Source organism: Hypanus sabinus, chromosome 7 (genome assembly GCF_030144855.1).
Source record: "Hypanus sabinus isolate sHypSab1 chromosome 7, sHypSab1.hap1, whole genome shotgun sequence".
Lineage (NCBI taxonomy): Eukaryota > Metazoa > Chordata > Chondrichthyes > Myliobatiformes > Dasyatidae > Hypanus > Hypanus sabinus.
In genome coordinates, this window is record NC_082712.1 from 95,456,434 (window position 1) to 95,473,277 (window position 16,844).

Below are 16,844 nucleotides of genomic sequence, written 5' to 3' on the forward strand. Positions count from 1 at the left end.
GTCAGCCCAAAAAATTTCTGAAATTGAAACCATATACATAAAGTATGTTTAACTATCGGATTGTCAATTCGTTTCGGCAATTTAGAAAGAGCAAAGGGAAGAGAAGACCCTAAAATAGAACCCAATGAAAATCCTTGTACAGATTTAATTTCCAGGTCTCAATCCTTTAACCAACATATCAAATATCAGATATTAACTGCCCAATAATAAAATCTAAAATTAGGCAATGCCAATCCACCTTCCTTCCTTGCTTTCTGTAAATATTTTTTTACCTAATCTAGGATTTTTATTCTGCCATATATATGAGGAAATTTTTTAATCAACTTTAGCAAAAAAAGGTTTTGGAATAAAAATTGGTACCGCTTGAAATATATATAAAAACTTGGGTAAAATAACCATCTTAATAGCATTAATCCGACCTATCAGAGATAAAGATACTGGTGACCATTTAGTAAACAAACATTTAATCTAATCGATTAGGGGTAAAAAATTAACCTTAAATAAGCCCTTATAGTTTTTTGTGATTTTAATCCCTAAGTAAATAAAAGAGTCATTAACTAATTTAAAAGGTAAATTTCCATAAATTGGAACCTGTCTATTTAAAGGAAACAATTCACTCTCATTAAGATTTAATTTATACCCGGAAAAATTACTAAATTGAGCCAACAATGATATAACTGCAGGAATGGATTTCTCAGGATCAGAAATAAATAATAATAAATCATCTGCATATAATGATAGCTTATGTATATCCGTCCCACGATTAATGCCAAAAATGTTCTGTGATTCTCTGATAGCAATTGCCAAGGGTTCTAAAGCAATATCAAATAATAATGGACTAAGAGGACAGCCTTGTCTAGTACCCTGAAACAAACGAAAAAAGGGAGATCTTTGATTGTTAGTAAGCACTGAGGCTACTGGAGTATGATATATGAGTTTAATCCAGGAAATGAATGTCGGACTAAAATTAAACTTCTCAAGCACAGTAAATAAGTATGGCCATTCAACTCTATCAAGTGCTTTCTCCGCATCGAGTGAAATGACACATTCTGAAGTGCTATGTGAAGGAGTATAAACAATATTCAATAATCTAACATTGAAAAAAGAATAGAGATTTTTAATAAAAACCAGTTTGATCTTCCAAAATAATTTGGGGTAATACCTTCTCCAGCCTGGATGCCAGTGACTTGGAAAAGATCTTGGAATCTACATTCAATAAAGATATTGGTCTATAAGATGCACAGTCAGTAGGGTCTTTATCTTTCTTCAATATTAAAGAAATGGAAGCTCTATAAAAAGATTGTGGCAGATTACCCAATCTAATTGCTTCTTCAAAAATCCTGCATAACCAAGGAGACAGAGTAGTGGAAAAACATCTAAAAAATTCTACTGTATACCCATCTGGACCTGGTGCTTTCCCAGAATTCATAGAGGAAATAACCCCTTTAATTTCTGCATCCGTAATAGGAGTTTCTAATATTGAAAGATCATCTGATGATAATTTTGGAAAATTCAATTTCCCAAGAAAATCACACTTGGTATTATAATCATGAGGGAATTCAGAATGATATAGGGAGGTATAAAAATCTTGATATGATTTGTTTATCTCATCATGGTTAACTGTCAGATCCCCATTCTGCTGACGAATCTTAGTAATTTGACGTTTAACCAAAGCATTCTTCAATTGACTAGCTAACAGTTTACCAGATTTATCACTATGTATATAAAAATCAGATCTGGTTTTCATTAATTGATTTTCAATCGAAGACGTAAGTAATAAACTATGTTCCATTTGTAGTTCAACCCTTTGTTTGTAAAGCTCTTTACTAAGGTGTAGTCGAATATTTCTTGTCAATCTCTTTAATTTTATCAACCAATAAAAGAGTTTCCTTCTTAATGCGTTTTCTCAGACCAACGGAGTAGGAGATAATCTGTCCATGTATATATATGTTTTAAAAGTGTCCCAAAGTGTTCTGCAAGAAATATCATCAGTGGAATTAGTTGAAAATAAGAAATTGATCTGTTCCTTCATAAATTTAATAAAATCCAGATCTTGCAGTAAGGTAGAATCAAATCGCCATTGTCTAGCACTAGAAGCTGTATCCGTAAATTTAATAGAAAGTTTTAATGGAGCATGGTCAGAGATGGCTATAATATCATAATTACAACCAATTACCGATGGAATAAAACAAGAGTCAATAAAAAAATAATCAATTCTGGAGTAGGAATGATAAACCTGTGAGAAAAATGAAAACTCTTTGTCCTTAGAATGCCGAAATCTCCAAATATCAAAAATTCCATTATCAGTCAAAAAAGAGTTAATATAAGTGGCCGACTTATTAGGTAAAGCCTGAGTAGATATAGATCTGTCCAACAAAGGATTTAAACAACAATTAAAGTCACCACCCATTATTAACTTATATTCATTTGGATTAGGTAGAGAAGTAAATAAGGACTTAAAAAATCGGGATAATCCACATTTGGAGCATAAACATTAACCATAGCAACCTTTTTGTTAAAAAGTAAGCCAGTAATTAACAAAATTCTACTTTTCAGATCCGAAAAGATATCGTGTTGGACAAATGCAATAGAGGAGTCAATAAAAATTGAAACTCCCTTTACTTTAGCATTCGAATTCGAATGGTTTACCCCTCCAAAACCTAAAAAAGCGATAATTCTCCTCTTTCCTCACATGAGTTTCTTGTGCAAAAATAATATGTGCATTGAGTCTTTGGAATACTTTGAAAATCTTTTTCCGTTTAATCGGATGGTTTAAGCCATTAGTATTCCAAGAGACAAAATTAATGGTCTGAGCCATATTTCTGATATCAACCCTTTGGTATATAAAGGGTTAACCAAATTATGAACTCAGGCTGGGAAAAAAGAGAAATGAAACTAAATCTACCCCCATATCAGCAGAAGGCAACTCCGTATATAAAGGATAAAAAAGATCCACCCAAACTCTAAAGAAATAATAATCACGATACTAAAACCAAACTTCTTAATATAATTGCTAGTAAAAAAAACAAAAAGAATATAATTGGTAACTTATAAATCAGGTTAGAACCCAAACAAGCCAAAAAAAAATTTAAACTGTGAAAAGAAATGCATTATAGGAAGAAGACGAGACAAAAAAAAGGCGAAATCAAAAAAAAAGACAAAAATATTTTAGAGAAGAAACAGCCATCTTAATAAAAAAATTCACCTTCGAAGGATTAATAATAATGACCAAAGATAAAGTACAGTGATTGAAGTAAGTAAAACAAAAAGATTAGTACATCAAAAAAAAACTTTAACTAGAGTATAAAATAGAGAGTAAACTTACACCAATAGCCAGAAACAAAATCTGGTTTTGGAAACAAAAACCATCTTGCAATGATCAAAATCACTCATTTATTAGAGATGAGAATCCGCAGCAGTAGGGAAGTTCTCATTCAGAAAGCTTCTCGCTTCAGATGTAGAAAAGAAAACACGCCGTGATGCATTGGGAGGCGATATTCTGAGCTTCGCAGGGTATAAGAGCGCAGGTTTTAGATTTTTCTCATAACATTCGGACATCAGAGGTTTAAAAAGAAGCCTTGCCTTCATTCCTTCTGGACTAAAATCCTCCACTAATCGAAAATTGAATTCTTGAAATTTGATCATCCCTACACGCCGAGCCACATGAATAAGTTGATCTTTAGCATGCACATAATGAAATTGGACAATTACAACTGGTGGTTTCGCTGAAGCACTTGGTGATCGACGCATAATTCTGTGAGTGCGATTGAGTAACGGAGGACTGTCTGGGAATACAGAAGGGAACGCATCCTTTAAAAGTTGAGCAAAGTACTTCGAGGGGTCCCCTTGTTCAATACCTTCCGGGAGACCAAGTATGCGTAAGTTCTGTCTTCTGGACCGATTCTCAAAGTTGAAACTCTTGGCTTTAAGTGTTTCCACCTGTTTAATCGTCGAAAGTAATTTCTGCTCCAGTTTTTCGATTATCAAGTCTCACTTCCGAGCGTCCTCTTGCAAAGTTGCGATTAGAACTTGCTGCTGGTAAACTACTGAATCCGTCTTATCCATATAATCTTGAAAAGCCTTTATACCTTGTTTGAAAATTTGTCATTGTTCTTCAATTTTTCATTTAAAACCTCCAATAACATTTCATAAGTTAATTCAGTGCGCTTAGGGTCGGACTTTTTCTTCTTCCTGTTCCCGTTAGAATCTTTTCCAGGTTCTTGCCCTTTAGATCTAAGAGCCATTTCTGTATTCATTTCTTCAGAATTCACAATCAACTCTTAAAGATAAGTCCAAAAAAGTAGCAAGAATCTTTTGGTGTAGGTAAAAGTAAGTTAAATAAGGGTGATCATAGGTTAAAAAAAGTAAAGGTTATGGAGCGAATCTGAAACAATGCTCACTCCATGAGCGTCTCCTGCTGACTCTCTCAGCAGCCTTTTTCACCATGCTTCTGGTTACTGCACAGGCGGGATAAACTTCAGAATCTATGGGTGGGTCCTCAGCCCTTACAGGCTTACTCGTAAGCTGAACTGTTGGGAACACATCCCCCCCGCCAGGTCATTCCCGAGTAAGACATCCACATCACGTATCGGGAGTGCAGACCGCACCCCTATCGTGACTGGTCTGGATACTAAGTCACATCTCAAAAATATTTTATGCCACGGTACTGCCTCAGTCCCTTTTCCAATCCCTTTTATCACCACGTCACCAATCTCTGTCTCAGCACTGAATTCCAACACACTGCTTAGGATTAAGTACTGAAAAGCCCCAGTGTCCCTTCAGATTCTCACTGGCACTGGGGTTGACTACTTCTTCACAGATACCAACCTAGTCGAAAGAAATTTCTTACATCCTTCCTGAACTCGGTTTGTCTTCCCCTCCTTCAGCGGCATTTCAGCTGGCTTAATACAGGCAGTCGGGATCATCGCCTTTCCTTTTCCTGTATCTCTTTTGGGAGCGAAGTTCTGACATGCTATGTGACCAGCTTTCCCACAATTATAGCATGTAAAACTGGGAAACTTCCTTCCAGACTGCTTCTCATCCTCTTTACCCTTTCCGCTAGTCCCCGGCTTACTCTCTGACTTAGCCGGAGGGCTCTCTCTACCATCCCTACTACCCCTCTGGTAGCTCTTACTTGGAGAAAATTTTACTTGTGAGTTAAAGTGTATTCATCGGCTAACTTAGCAGTTTCTGATAGGGTCATAATCTTCTTCACATTCGGGTATGTCCGGATATTATCTGGAACACAACTTTTAAATTCTTCAATTAGGATCAACTCCCTGAGGTGGTCAAAATCTTCCAACACCCTTTCTGCAGCGCACCAGTGATCAAAGTACACACACTTCTCGTATGCAAACTCCTTAAACGTTTGATTCCACTGCTTCCTTGAGTCCCTGAACTTTTGTCTATATGCCTCGGGCACCAACTCGTAAGCCCTAAGTATAGCCTGTTTTACTTCATCATAACACTTTGCCTCATCTGCGGACAATGCCGAATAGGCTTGCTGAGCCTTCCCCTTAAGAACACTCTGCAACAGAACAGCCCACTTCTCCTCCGGCCAATCTTGATTCATAGCAACTTTCTCAAAATGTAAGAAATACTTATCGACATCGGCTTCCTCAAACGGGGGTACCAACTTAATCTCCTGACTCACCCTGAACCCCCTGACTGGGTCTATCATGTGTCCCCTTGCCTGCAACGCTCGTATCCTATCCAGCTCAAACTGCCTCTCTTTTTCCCTTCTTCCCGCTCACTTTTCCTCTTTCTCCCTCTCTCCTTGCTTTGCGGCTTCTTCTATCTGCCTTTGTACCTCCAGTTGTTTTACTCGGAACTCATATTCATACTTCATTTTCTCTGCCTGAAGCTGAACCTCAGCCTCAGTAAGTGCTTCAGCAAAGTCCCCAGCACCTCCTCCTCGAATGTGCCCTCGGCTATGTAATGATGTGCTATTAACAGCTGTACCTGAGCCTTCTTCATGCGAGTGGTCATCCTAATCTTTAACTTCCGAGCAATTCCCATCAGTACATCCCTCTTAGCCTCATCCAGCCCCTCAGGGGTTGGATCCACCACAAACCTATTAACCTCAAACTCCATTTCTGCTGTATTTCCACTCTAAATTAAATAAGGGAATTTACCCCAATCAATTCAAACAGCCCCCAATTTGACGTTCAAAATCCCAGACGAGGCCCCAATTTGTCACATACCCTGTGACCGGGTTACCAAACCAGCAGAAATGGAATAATACGTTGGAGTCTGGTATTACTGTAACCAATAGTGTTGATTAGTAAACTAAGTAATACAGTACTATAAAATGCAAATATATATAAAATTGGTTAGCAATGATATATACAGAAGTGTGGAAATAGGAATCAAATCCAAGCTCTTTCAAAGTCTAGGGGTAAATGGATAGTCTTACGATGGTGAAGAGTTCAGTTAAGTTCAGTTTAGTCGAGGTAGTTGCTGGTGTGGGGGGGGGAGGAGAAAGAGAGAGAGAGAGACAGACAGACAGACAGACACACACACACACACCCTTCCGGTGTCCTCTTGTCCTGTTGTGGCCACGGACTATGACCCCTCCATACCAGGCATGACTGTTCTTTGCCTCTGTGCCGCTGCGCCAAGTCCACATGGGCCGGTTTGAGTCGGTCCACCGTGAAAACCTCCTCTTTCACCCCAATGTCCAGAACGTACATGAACCCATTGTTCCTGATCACCTTGATCACCTGATCAGCAGCCCCTCTTACGGCCGCTGTAGCAGTGCCCGATGTGCGCCCCTTCGTACAAATACAAACTTACAGTTCTGCAGATCTTTGGGTACGCAGGTCGGCATCTGTCCATGCTGTGAAGTCAGTATGGGGGCCAGGTTGCTAAGCCTTTCGTGTAGTCTGCCCAGGACTGCTGTGGGTTCTTCCTCTTGCCCCCTTGGTACTGGTATGAACTCTCCTTGGACGACCGGGGTGCGCCGTACACCAACTCGGCCAACGAGGTGTGCAGATCCTCTTTGGGCGCTGTGCGGATTCCAAGCAGGACCCAGCAAAGCTCGTCCACCCAGTTAGACCCTTTCTGGTGGGCCATGAGAGTCGACTTCAGGTGATGGTGGAAGCGTTCCACTAGTCTGTTTGACTGTGGGTGGTAGGCAGTTGTGTGGTGTAGCTGTGTTCCCAACAGGCTGGCCACAGCCAACCACAGGCTGGAGGTGAACTGGGCGCCTCTATCGAAGGTAATGTGGGCCGGTACCCCGAAGCGTGCTACCCAGGCTGCAGTCAGCGTTCGGGCACAGGAATTGGCGGTGGTGTTGGTGAGCGGGACCGTCTCTGGCCATCTCGTGAACTGGTCTACCGTAGTTAGGAGGAACCGTGCTCCTCGTGACACTGGCAGGTGGTTGAACAATAGGTGGGTTCGAACTGCTGCGGCGGGGCTTTAGTGTGCCGCTGCACCTTGGCTGCACGTTCTGGCCCATTCGCTGACCTGTTTGCGAAGTCCATGCCACACGAACTTGCTGGAGACCAGCCGGATGGTTGTCCTGATAGATGGGTGCTCCAAGCTGTGTATGGAGTAGAAAACTTGCTGCCCCCAGGCTGCCGGGATGATGGGGCGAGGTTGGCTGGTAGCCATGTCGCACAGTAGGGTCCTTTCATCTGGGCCTACGAGGAAGTCTTGCAGCTGCAAACCCGAGACTGCAGACCTGTAGCTGGGCATCTCGTCATCTGCCTGCTGCGCCTCCGCCAGTGCTGCATAGTCCACCCCTAGGGACAGGGCTTGGACAGCTGGTCTGGAGAGTGCATCCGCCACAACGTTGTCCTTTCCCGAAACATGCTGGATGTCCGTTGTGTACTCAGAGATGTAGGACAGATGTCGCTGCTGGCGGGCTGACCAGGGATCGGACACCTTTGTGAATGCGAAGGTCGACGGTTTGTGGTCTGTGAACGCGGTGAATGGCCTGCCTTCTAAGAAGTACCTGAAATGCCGGATTGCCAGATATATTGCCAGCAGCTCCCGGTCAAAGGCACTGTACTTGAGTTCGGGTGGCCGTAGGTGCCTGTTGAAGAACGCCGGGGTTGCCAGCGCCCCTCAATGAGTTGCTCCAGCACCCGACTGACTGCTGTGTTGAATGTCCACCGTGAGGGTGGTTGGAACATCCGTTCTGGGGTGCACCAGCATTGCAGCATCTGCCAAGGCTTCCTTGGCTTTAATGAAAGCGGCCGCGGCCTCTTCGTCCCAAGTAATGTCCTTGCCTTTACCCGACATCAGGGTGTACAAAGGGCACATGATACAGGTTGCTGAGGGGAGGAAGCAGTGGTAGAAGTTCACCATACCAACAAACTCCTGCAGGCCTTCGACTGTGTTGGACCGGGCGAAGTGGCAGATTGTGTCTACCTTGGCGGGCAGAGGTGTTGCCCTGTCTTTGGCAATCTTTTGGCCCAGGAAGTCGATGGTGTCGAGTCCGAACTGGCATTTGGCCAGGTTGATCATGAGGCCGAAATCACTCAGACAGGAGTAGAGCTGGCGGAGGTGGGACAGGTGCTTCTGACAGCTACTGCTGGCTATGAAGATGTCGTCCAAATAGATGAACGCAAAGTCCAGGTTGCGTCCCACCACATCCATTAGCCGCTGGAACGTCTGTGCGGCATTCTTCAGGCCGAATGGCATTCGGAGGAATTCGAACAGGCTGAATGGGGTGATGATGAATGATGTCTTCAGGGTGTACCAGGATTTGATGGTATCCCCGGACGAGATCTACTTTGGAAAAGATGCTTACCCCATGCAGGTTTGCGGCAAAGTTCTGTATGTGCAGCATGGGGTAGCGGTCTGGAGTTGTAGCCTCATTCAGTCTGCGGTAGTCGCCGCATTGTCTCCAGCCCCTGGCTGCTTTGGGCACCATGTGCTGTTGGGAGGCCCATGGGCTGTCAGACCACTGTACGATCCCCAATTCCTTCATCCTCTTGAACTCCTTCGCCAGGCGGAGCTCGTCCAGGGGGGAGCCTTCGTGCATGGACGTGGAGGGGTGGTCCCTGTGTCTGGGCATGGCTGCAGTGAACTGTGGTGCCAAAATTGATGGAAAGTCTGCCAGGATTCTGGTGAATTCATTGTCAGACAGCGTGAGGGAGTCCAGGTGTGGGGCCGGCAACCTGGCTTCACCCAGGGAGAGCGTCTGGAAAGTCTTGGCATGGACCAGTCTTTTCCCTTGCAAGTCGACCAGCAGGCTGTGAGCTCAGAAGAAGTCCGCCCCCAGGAGTGGTTGGGCCATGGCGGCCAGTGTGAAGTCCCACGTGAACCGGCTGGCGCCGAACTGCAGCTGCATTGTGCGGGTGCCGTAGGTCTGTATTGTGCTGTTGTTTGCAGCCCTCAGGGTGGGTCCTGTCTTCCTGTTGTGGGTGTCGTACCCCGGCAGGGGTAAGATGCTGATTACTGCTCTGGTGTTGACCAAGAAGCGGCGTCCCAACTGTTTGTTCCAGACGTACAAGAGGCTGTCCTGGTGTCCAGCCGCTGTAGCCATTAGTGGTGGCTGGCCCTGGCCCTTGCAGGGTGGGCGACAACAGTGGGCTTCTGTGCCCCACCGCTGGTGGTAGAAACACCACTGTTCATTGGCCTCCTCACTCCTGCCTCTGTGTTGTGTGCGTCCCCCCTACCGGGCTTGGTCTGGTCTGCTGTTAGGCGCGTGGCTTGGTAATTTGTCCGACAGACAAAAGCTCTTCCTCTTGGCTTTCCACAGCATGTCTGCCCGGGCCGCCACCTTCCATAGGTCACTGAAATCTGCGTTGGCCAGTAGCAGTTGTATGTCCTCGGGTAGTTGCTCTAGGAACGCCTGCTCAAAGTTGAGGCAGGGCTTGTGTCCTTCAGCCAGGGCCAGCACCTCGTTCATTAATGCTGATGGCGGCCTGTCTCCCAAACAGTCCAGGTGCTGCAAGCTGGCACCTCGCTCATGCTGTGAGGCTAAAGGTTCCTATGAGCAGTGCTTTGAATGCTGCATATTTGCCTTCTTCCGGGGATGACTGTATGAAATCCTCAACCTGGGCAGCTGTCTTCTGGTCAAGGGAGCTCACGACGTAATAGTAATGCGTGGAATCAGAAGATATCTGCCGAATCTGGAACTGGGCTTCTGCTTGGTCAAACCACGTGGGTGGTTGCAGCATCCAGAAAGTTGGCAGTTTTAGCGGAAGTGCGTGAACAGATGAAGAGTCGATCATCTTTGGTCCAAATCCTGTTTGGACCGTTGGGGTCACCAATGTAGCAATGTGCTACACACAGAGCTAGAAATAACGACATGCAGTCTGTAGGTTGCACTCGAGACTAGTTTATTCAAACTTCTTGGCACTGGCTTTTACGCATTTCCGTTCCCGCCTTCACCGGGTGGAAATGATATCAGAGGTGCATTACAAAAGTCTCTTCCCACGTGCGGGCTTTCTCCCCTTGATGGTGACGAAAAAGGCCCAGTGCCATTTTGGGGCTGGCCTCTCTTCCAATGTGTGCGCCATTTTTTGAGCCAGTTCGCCTGCGTAGAAAGTGGGTCGCCACATGGTCACATTTAATTCTGCAGCCAGTGGCAGGTGACCAAAGCACCATCTTGAGGATTTCCAGAGAGATTTCAGACTAGTGAAGCGCAATAACTCAAGTTAATGAAAGATTTTACTTGAGATCAATGTATGGTTGAAAACCCATTCAATTAACGCCAAACAGTTAGTTTTGGTTTACTAATATCACATGTACCAAGACACAGTGAAAAGATTGCCTTGCATACTGTTCATACAGGTCAAGTCATTGCACTGAGTGCATTAAAACAATAACATTGCAGAATAAAGTGTAAAAGCTACTGAGAGTAAACGATAAAAATGCAAGATCATAATAAGGTAGATTTTGGGGCAAGGGGTCCATCTTATCATTCAAGAGGTCTGTTCAAGAGTCCGATAAGCTGTCACTGAGCCTGGTGGTATGTGCTTTAAGACTTTTGTATCTTCTGCTTGATAGGAGAGGGGGGAAGAGAGAATGTCTGGGGGGGAATGGTCTTTGATTATGCTGGCTGCTTTAACTGAGGTATTGAGAAGCATAGACAGATTCCATGAGGGGAAGCTTATTCCTTTGATGAGCTGACCTATGTCCACACCTTGTGCTATTTCTAGAACAGTGGCCATACCAAGCTGTGTTGCATCCAGATAGAATGTTTACTATGTTAATAAAAATTGTTAAGTGTTGATGTGGACATGCCAATAAATAAATGAACAAATAAATGTTTTTGTATTATTTATTTAATTGGGTTCTCTTTATCTAGTTTTAGGACTTGCATGAAGATCTGATTACATTTTAGGTCATGTTTATGCAGAAATAGAGGAAATTCTACAGGGTTCACAAACTTTCTAGCACCACTGTAGTACTGCATGTCGATGTCAGTGAGCTTCCCTTGTTCCATTCAGGCAATCTGATTGGGCGAGTGAGCTGAGCGTGAGATTTAAAATGCGAGCAGGGTCTTCTGGAAACTTTTGGCAAGCTTGAGATATCACAGTTTACTAGTTACTTGACCTATAAGAAAAACTTAAGTTTAACTGGAGCGGCCATTGTTGGGGTGGGACATTGTTAGAGCTTGAGGTTTTTGTTAAAGAGGCTTAGGAGAAACGGAGGTGAAGGTATGTTTCTGGTAATTTTCTTTCCTTCTCTGATCCATTTTTAAGGTCTTTGATAGATAAGTTCCAATTACAAAGAAGAAAATCTGTGAATACCTGCAGCTGAAGATTTACGGAAATTACACTGTGAATAATCTAATGAAGTCATGTAATGAACACCCAAAAAGCCAAATATAAACAAGGCCAGTTAAGGTAATGAAGAATGGAATAGTTGATTGTTTTATGTTTTTGTTTACACAGGCAGTGACACCTGGAGCCGGTGAGCACCCTCTACAATATAACTACACCTTCTGGTACTCCAGGCGTACACCAAGCAGACCAGCTAACACCCAGAGCTATGAGCAGAACATTAAACAGATTGGAACAGTTGCCTCAGTAAGACAGTCATAAATTTTTATTTTTATGCGAAGAAGATGGAGCATTTCTAGTGGACAATATTAACTATTACTGAATTTTGTCACAAAAGCTGGGCCTAATCAGGTTGTATCGGGTTAAATTTGGGAGATATGATAGCACAATGGTTAAGGCGGTGGAGTAGCAATCAGAGTTCTGATCCTTGATCCTGATAAATGGGTTCAAATTCTAACACAGCATCAGGGGAATTTTAATTAAAGTATTTAAATACATGAGAAGTTATTACAGTGCTTGTGTCCCAGATTCAATTCCTGGGCTGTCTATAAGGAGTTTGTACATTTTTGCCAGGACGGCTTCAGTTTCCACCTGGCACTCCAGTTCCCCTCCACATTTGAAAGACATGGTTAGTAGGTTACTTGGTCACATGGGTGTAATTGGACAGCATAGGGTCATTAGACAGGAAGGCTGTGATACCGTGCTGTATCACTAATGTTACAAAGGATGAACAACTCTGATGGGCAGAAGGGTACAGAGTTGCCCATGTTCCCCCCCCCCGGGAGAATCACAAACTGTTACTGTTACCACTCTGCTCATGAGAGAGAATGAGAGAGAGACACAGATAAGAGGAAAACAAATTGGAACATCTGCTGCTGATAAGAGAGAGGAGAGGAGCCACTGATTTACTGTTATGTCTTTTGGAGAGGGCTGTTTACTTGGTACTACTCTGTTCATTAAAATTCCTCAGTGCACAGCCAGAGTGGGCTGGTTTGATGGGCTAAGCCATTCAAAACTGATTGACACCTGAGACCCCGTGAGTAGGGATAAAGTGAGGTCTGGGGAGACACCCCTCAGACGCACCAAGAGACACACTAGTGAGCACTGTTTAAGTGTTGGAAACCACGAGAAAAGTGTGGGGCATCGGAGACCAAACGAAGGATCGGTCAATTTTAACTCACAGTGTTTATAGCAAGGCCGGTGGGGGCTTGTGTGTGTGTCCACCCTTGCCTGGGTGACGAGTCCACCATAGAAGAACGGTCTAGCTAAAGGACAGAGGAGTCATACCTGAATGGACACAACAACATATCGACGGATCAAGAAAATAAAGGAAGGTTTGAATGACTGTAGCTGTCACTGTTTGCTCGCCCTCTCTCTCTCTCTCTCTCTCTCTCTCTCTCTCTCTCTCCCTCCCTCCAACGGTTACAACAAAAGAACCAACAACTACCTCAGCCTACATGAACTGAACTGAACTTTATACTTTCCCATGATAATTCCTTATCCCCTAGACATCGATAGAGCTTGTTTATTATTGATTATTATTATACCCACACTTTTAGGTTTAGTATTGTTAACGTGTATTATCTGTATATTTGCATTGCTGATATTGATTTGTATATTTTACTAATAAACACTGTTTTGAAAATAGTACCAGACTCCAACGGACACTTCTATCTTTGCTGGTAAGACACCCAGTTACGGGGTACGTAACAAACTGGGGCCTCGTCTCAAGATTTGATACCAAATTGGGGGGCCAGTGAATCGGGCTATAAGTCCGTTATTTAATCTGGTTGCGTGGGTAACCAGACGGGAAACCGGCAAAGATGGATATAGACAAATTTTTAGAAAGCCCGACTTTGAAGGCGCTAGAGGATGCCACAAAGACGGTCTTGATGAATATTGCGAAACAATTAAATCTCACAGAGGTGAAGTCGTCAATGAAAAAGTGGGAGATACAGAGGGCCATAGCCCAGTATTATATATCCAAGGATGTGTTCACACCTGATGCATTGAATCTGTTCCCTGAAAAGAAACCAGTTGTTGGGGTAGTTCAGTTAGAGTTGGAAAAATTAAGGTTGGATGCGGAACAGAAGAAAAGGGAGTAGGAGCTCCAGCTAAAGGAGTTAGAGGCAAAAAGGGAGCAGGAAAGAGCTGCATGGGAGAAGGAAAAAGCTGAGTTAGAGAATCAGAGGGAGCATGAACTTAGGTTAAAACAGTTGGAAGCAGAGGAGTAAGAAAAGAAAGCTGAAAGGCAGATGAAGGAAAGGGAGAAAGAGAGGCAACATGAGCTGGAAATAGAGAGGGTAAAGCAACAGGGAAAAGACCAAGAGGAAGGCTCAAGAGAGGAGAAGTTTAATGTTAGTAGAGAGTTTAGGTTAGTACCTCCGTTCGAGGAGACAGATGTTGATAGTTACTTCTTGCATTTTGAAAAGGTGGCAGTGAATCAGAAGTGGCCCAGAGATCAGTGAGTGGCATTGTTACAAAGTGCATTAAAAAGTAAGGCTCAACGGGCATATGCGGCATTGTCCATGGACGAGTCTGCGGATTATGAGGAAATAAAAGAGGGTATCCTTCAGGCCTATGAGTTGGTACCTGAGGCATATAGACAAAAGTTCAGAGATTTAAAGAAACTGTGGAATCAGGCGTATGCAGGATTTGCCTATGAAAAGGGTGTGCTCTTGGATCGTTGGTGTGCTGCAGAAAAGGTGGAGGAGGATTTCCATCGTTTCAGAGAGTTAATTCTGATTGAGGAATTTAAAGGTTGTGTTTCAGATAATATCAGGATGTATCTGAATGAGAAGCCGAATAATCGGAATTTGCCAGGTTCGCAGCTGAATATGCCCTAACCCACAAGTCAAGGTTTTTCTCAAATAAGAGTTATCAGAAAGGCAGTAGGGACGGTAGAGAAAGTCCACCGGCTAAGGTAGAGAGTAGGCCGGGAGCTAGTGGAAAAGGCTGGCAGGAAGGTTCCTGGCTTGACCTGTTATAATTGTGGAATGGTTAGTCATATTGCATCTAAGTGCTTTGCTCCGAAGACGGAGACAGGAAAAGGGAAAACGGCAGTCCCTACAGGGTGTATTGAGTCGATCAGTAAATCGACGAGGAAGGCAAAGGTAGATAGAGTACGAGAGGGGCGTGAGAAATTTATTTCAGAAGGGACGGTGTCTGTGAAAGAAGGAGAGATCCCAGTTCCATTGAGAATCTGGAGAGATACTGGGGCTGATCAGTCATTGATACTAAGGGGTACGTCATGTGATGACGTAAGGTCGAGACGTTGGGAATCCAGCTCCCTTATAAAAAGTAATGAAATAGAGTTTAAATGAAGAAGAATTAGTAAATACCTACTAGAAACTGTTTATAAGTAACTCAGGATTATTTTTGGATATGGCTCCTAAACCGAAACAGAAGAAAGCTACTTTGAAGACTGCGCAAGTCGGCGGGGAAAAAGGCCTAACCGTCTCGGCGAAGCCTTGGACTCAAGTTGGACCTCCTCCCGGCGAAGTGCATGGCACTTCGATGATGCGGGACAGGAAGTGGCAGCAATGTCGGCGGTCTCTAAGAAGAAATGGCAAGAACAATGCATGCACGAAGAAACAAGTATGCATGAACAGATATTAACAAAACTACAAATCCCAACTACGGCTGGAAGTGAATCGGAAGTGGAATCAGACTCTTGGGGAAATACAGAGGATGAAGAAGAGGAAAAGAAGGAAGAGATTAAAGGAGACATAAGAGATATCCTGATATATATGATGAATGAATTAAAAGCTGTAAGAACAGATATAAGAAAGATGCAGAATACACTCGATAATGTGGTGGAAAAACAAAAGAAGATGGATAATAAAGTTAAAGAGATGGAAGTAAAAATGGAAAAAAACACTGAAAGAATAGATAAGATAGGAGTCAATAATCTTGCCTGGACAATAGAAAGAAAACGGATGTTGGAAAAAATAGATGCGCTTGAAAACTCTAGTAGAGGAAATAATATTAAAATTGTTGGTCTTATGGAAGGTACAGAGGGAGAAAATCCAATAAAATTCTTTCAAGAATGAATTCCGAAAATTTTGGAAATGAAAGAAGGAAGCCAAGTAATTGAAATTGAAACAGCACACAGAGCTTTAAGACCAAGACCTCAACAAGATCAAAATCCAAGATCAATTTTGATAAAATGCTTAAGGTATCAAGATAAAGAAATGATCTTGAAGGCAGCGACTCAAGGTGCTAAAAAGAGAAACGGGCCATTGATAATAGAAGGGAAAAGAGTTTTTTTTTATCCAGACACAAGTTATGATCTTCTGAAGAGGTGGAAGGAATTTAATCCAGTGAAAAAATCTTTATGGGAAAAGGGCTATAAATTTTTATTGAGCTATCCAGCAAAATTGATAATTTTCTTGGATAACGAAGAAAGAAGATTTTTCGTTGACTACTGGAAAGCGGAGAAATTTGTACACAAATTACCTGATGTCCACGAAGAGGAGTAAAGAATTATAGAAATGAAGTGGACTAACGATGAAGACTGAAATAAGGTTGGACTTGACGGACGTTTATAAGGAAAACAAAAATAGTTGAGGAGTATTAATTGGGAGTAGAGACATTAATTATTTTCTTTTTTTCTTCACTAATATATTTTCTTTTTTTTTGCGGGGGAGCTGGAGGAGCTCCTGATCGATGGCTGCGAGTTTCACGTGTACAATCATGGCGATTGCCATGACCCGTAAAATGGGGGGGGGGGTAATGTTGTGTTCTTTTTATTCGCAACATTAGTGGGGGGGGGTATTTTGTTTTTTTTTCTTCTATATTAGTTACTTTTTTTCTACTTTTCTTCTTTTTTGCCTGGATGGTTGGGGAGAGACTCATAGCAACATGGAGAATTTCAAAGAGTTCCCAAGGTGTTATGAATGATTAATTTACTTAATTTTTTAAATTTTAGTGTTAATGGACTTAATGGACCTGTGAAAAGAAAAAGAGTTTTAACATATATTAAGAAAATGAAAGGAGATATAGCTTTTTTTACAAGAAACACATTTAACAGAAACAGAACATAAGAAATTAAAGAGAGATTGGGTTGGAAATGTTATTGCAGCTTCATTTAATTCAAAA

General features: G+C 42.8%; 1 protein-coding gene across 2 annotated transcripts in view; it reads left to right on the forward strand.

The window, feature by feature from the left end:
- The window catches only part of LOC132397014 (eukaryotic translation initiation factor 4E type 2-like), a 68,275-nt gene that overhangs the window by 23,717 nt on the left and 27,714 nt on the right, over positions 1-16,844 (forward strand). For both annotated transcript variants that reach the window (XM_059975228.1, XM_059975227.1), the window contains exon 3: positions 11,856-11,990. In XM_059975228.1, the coding sequence (XP_059831211.1) occupies positions 11,856-11,990 (135 nt within the window). The remainder of the gene's footprint in view (positions 1-11,855; positions 11,991-16,844) is intronic.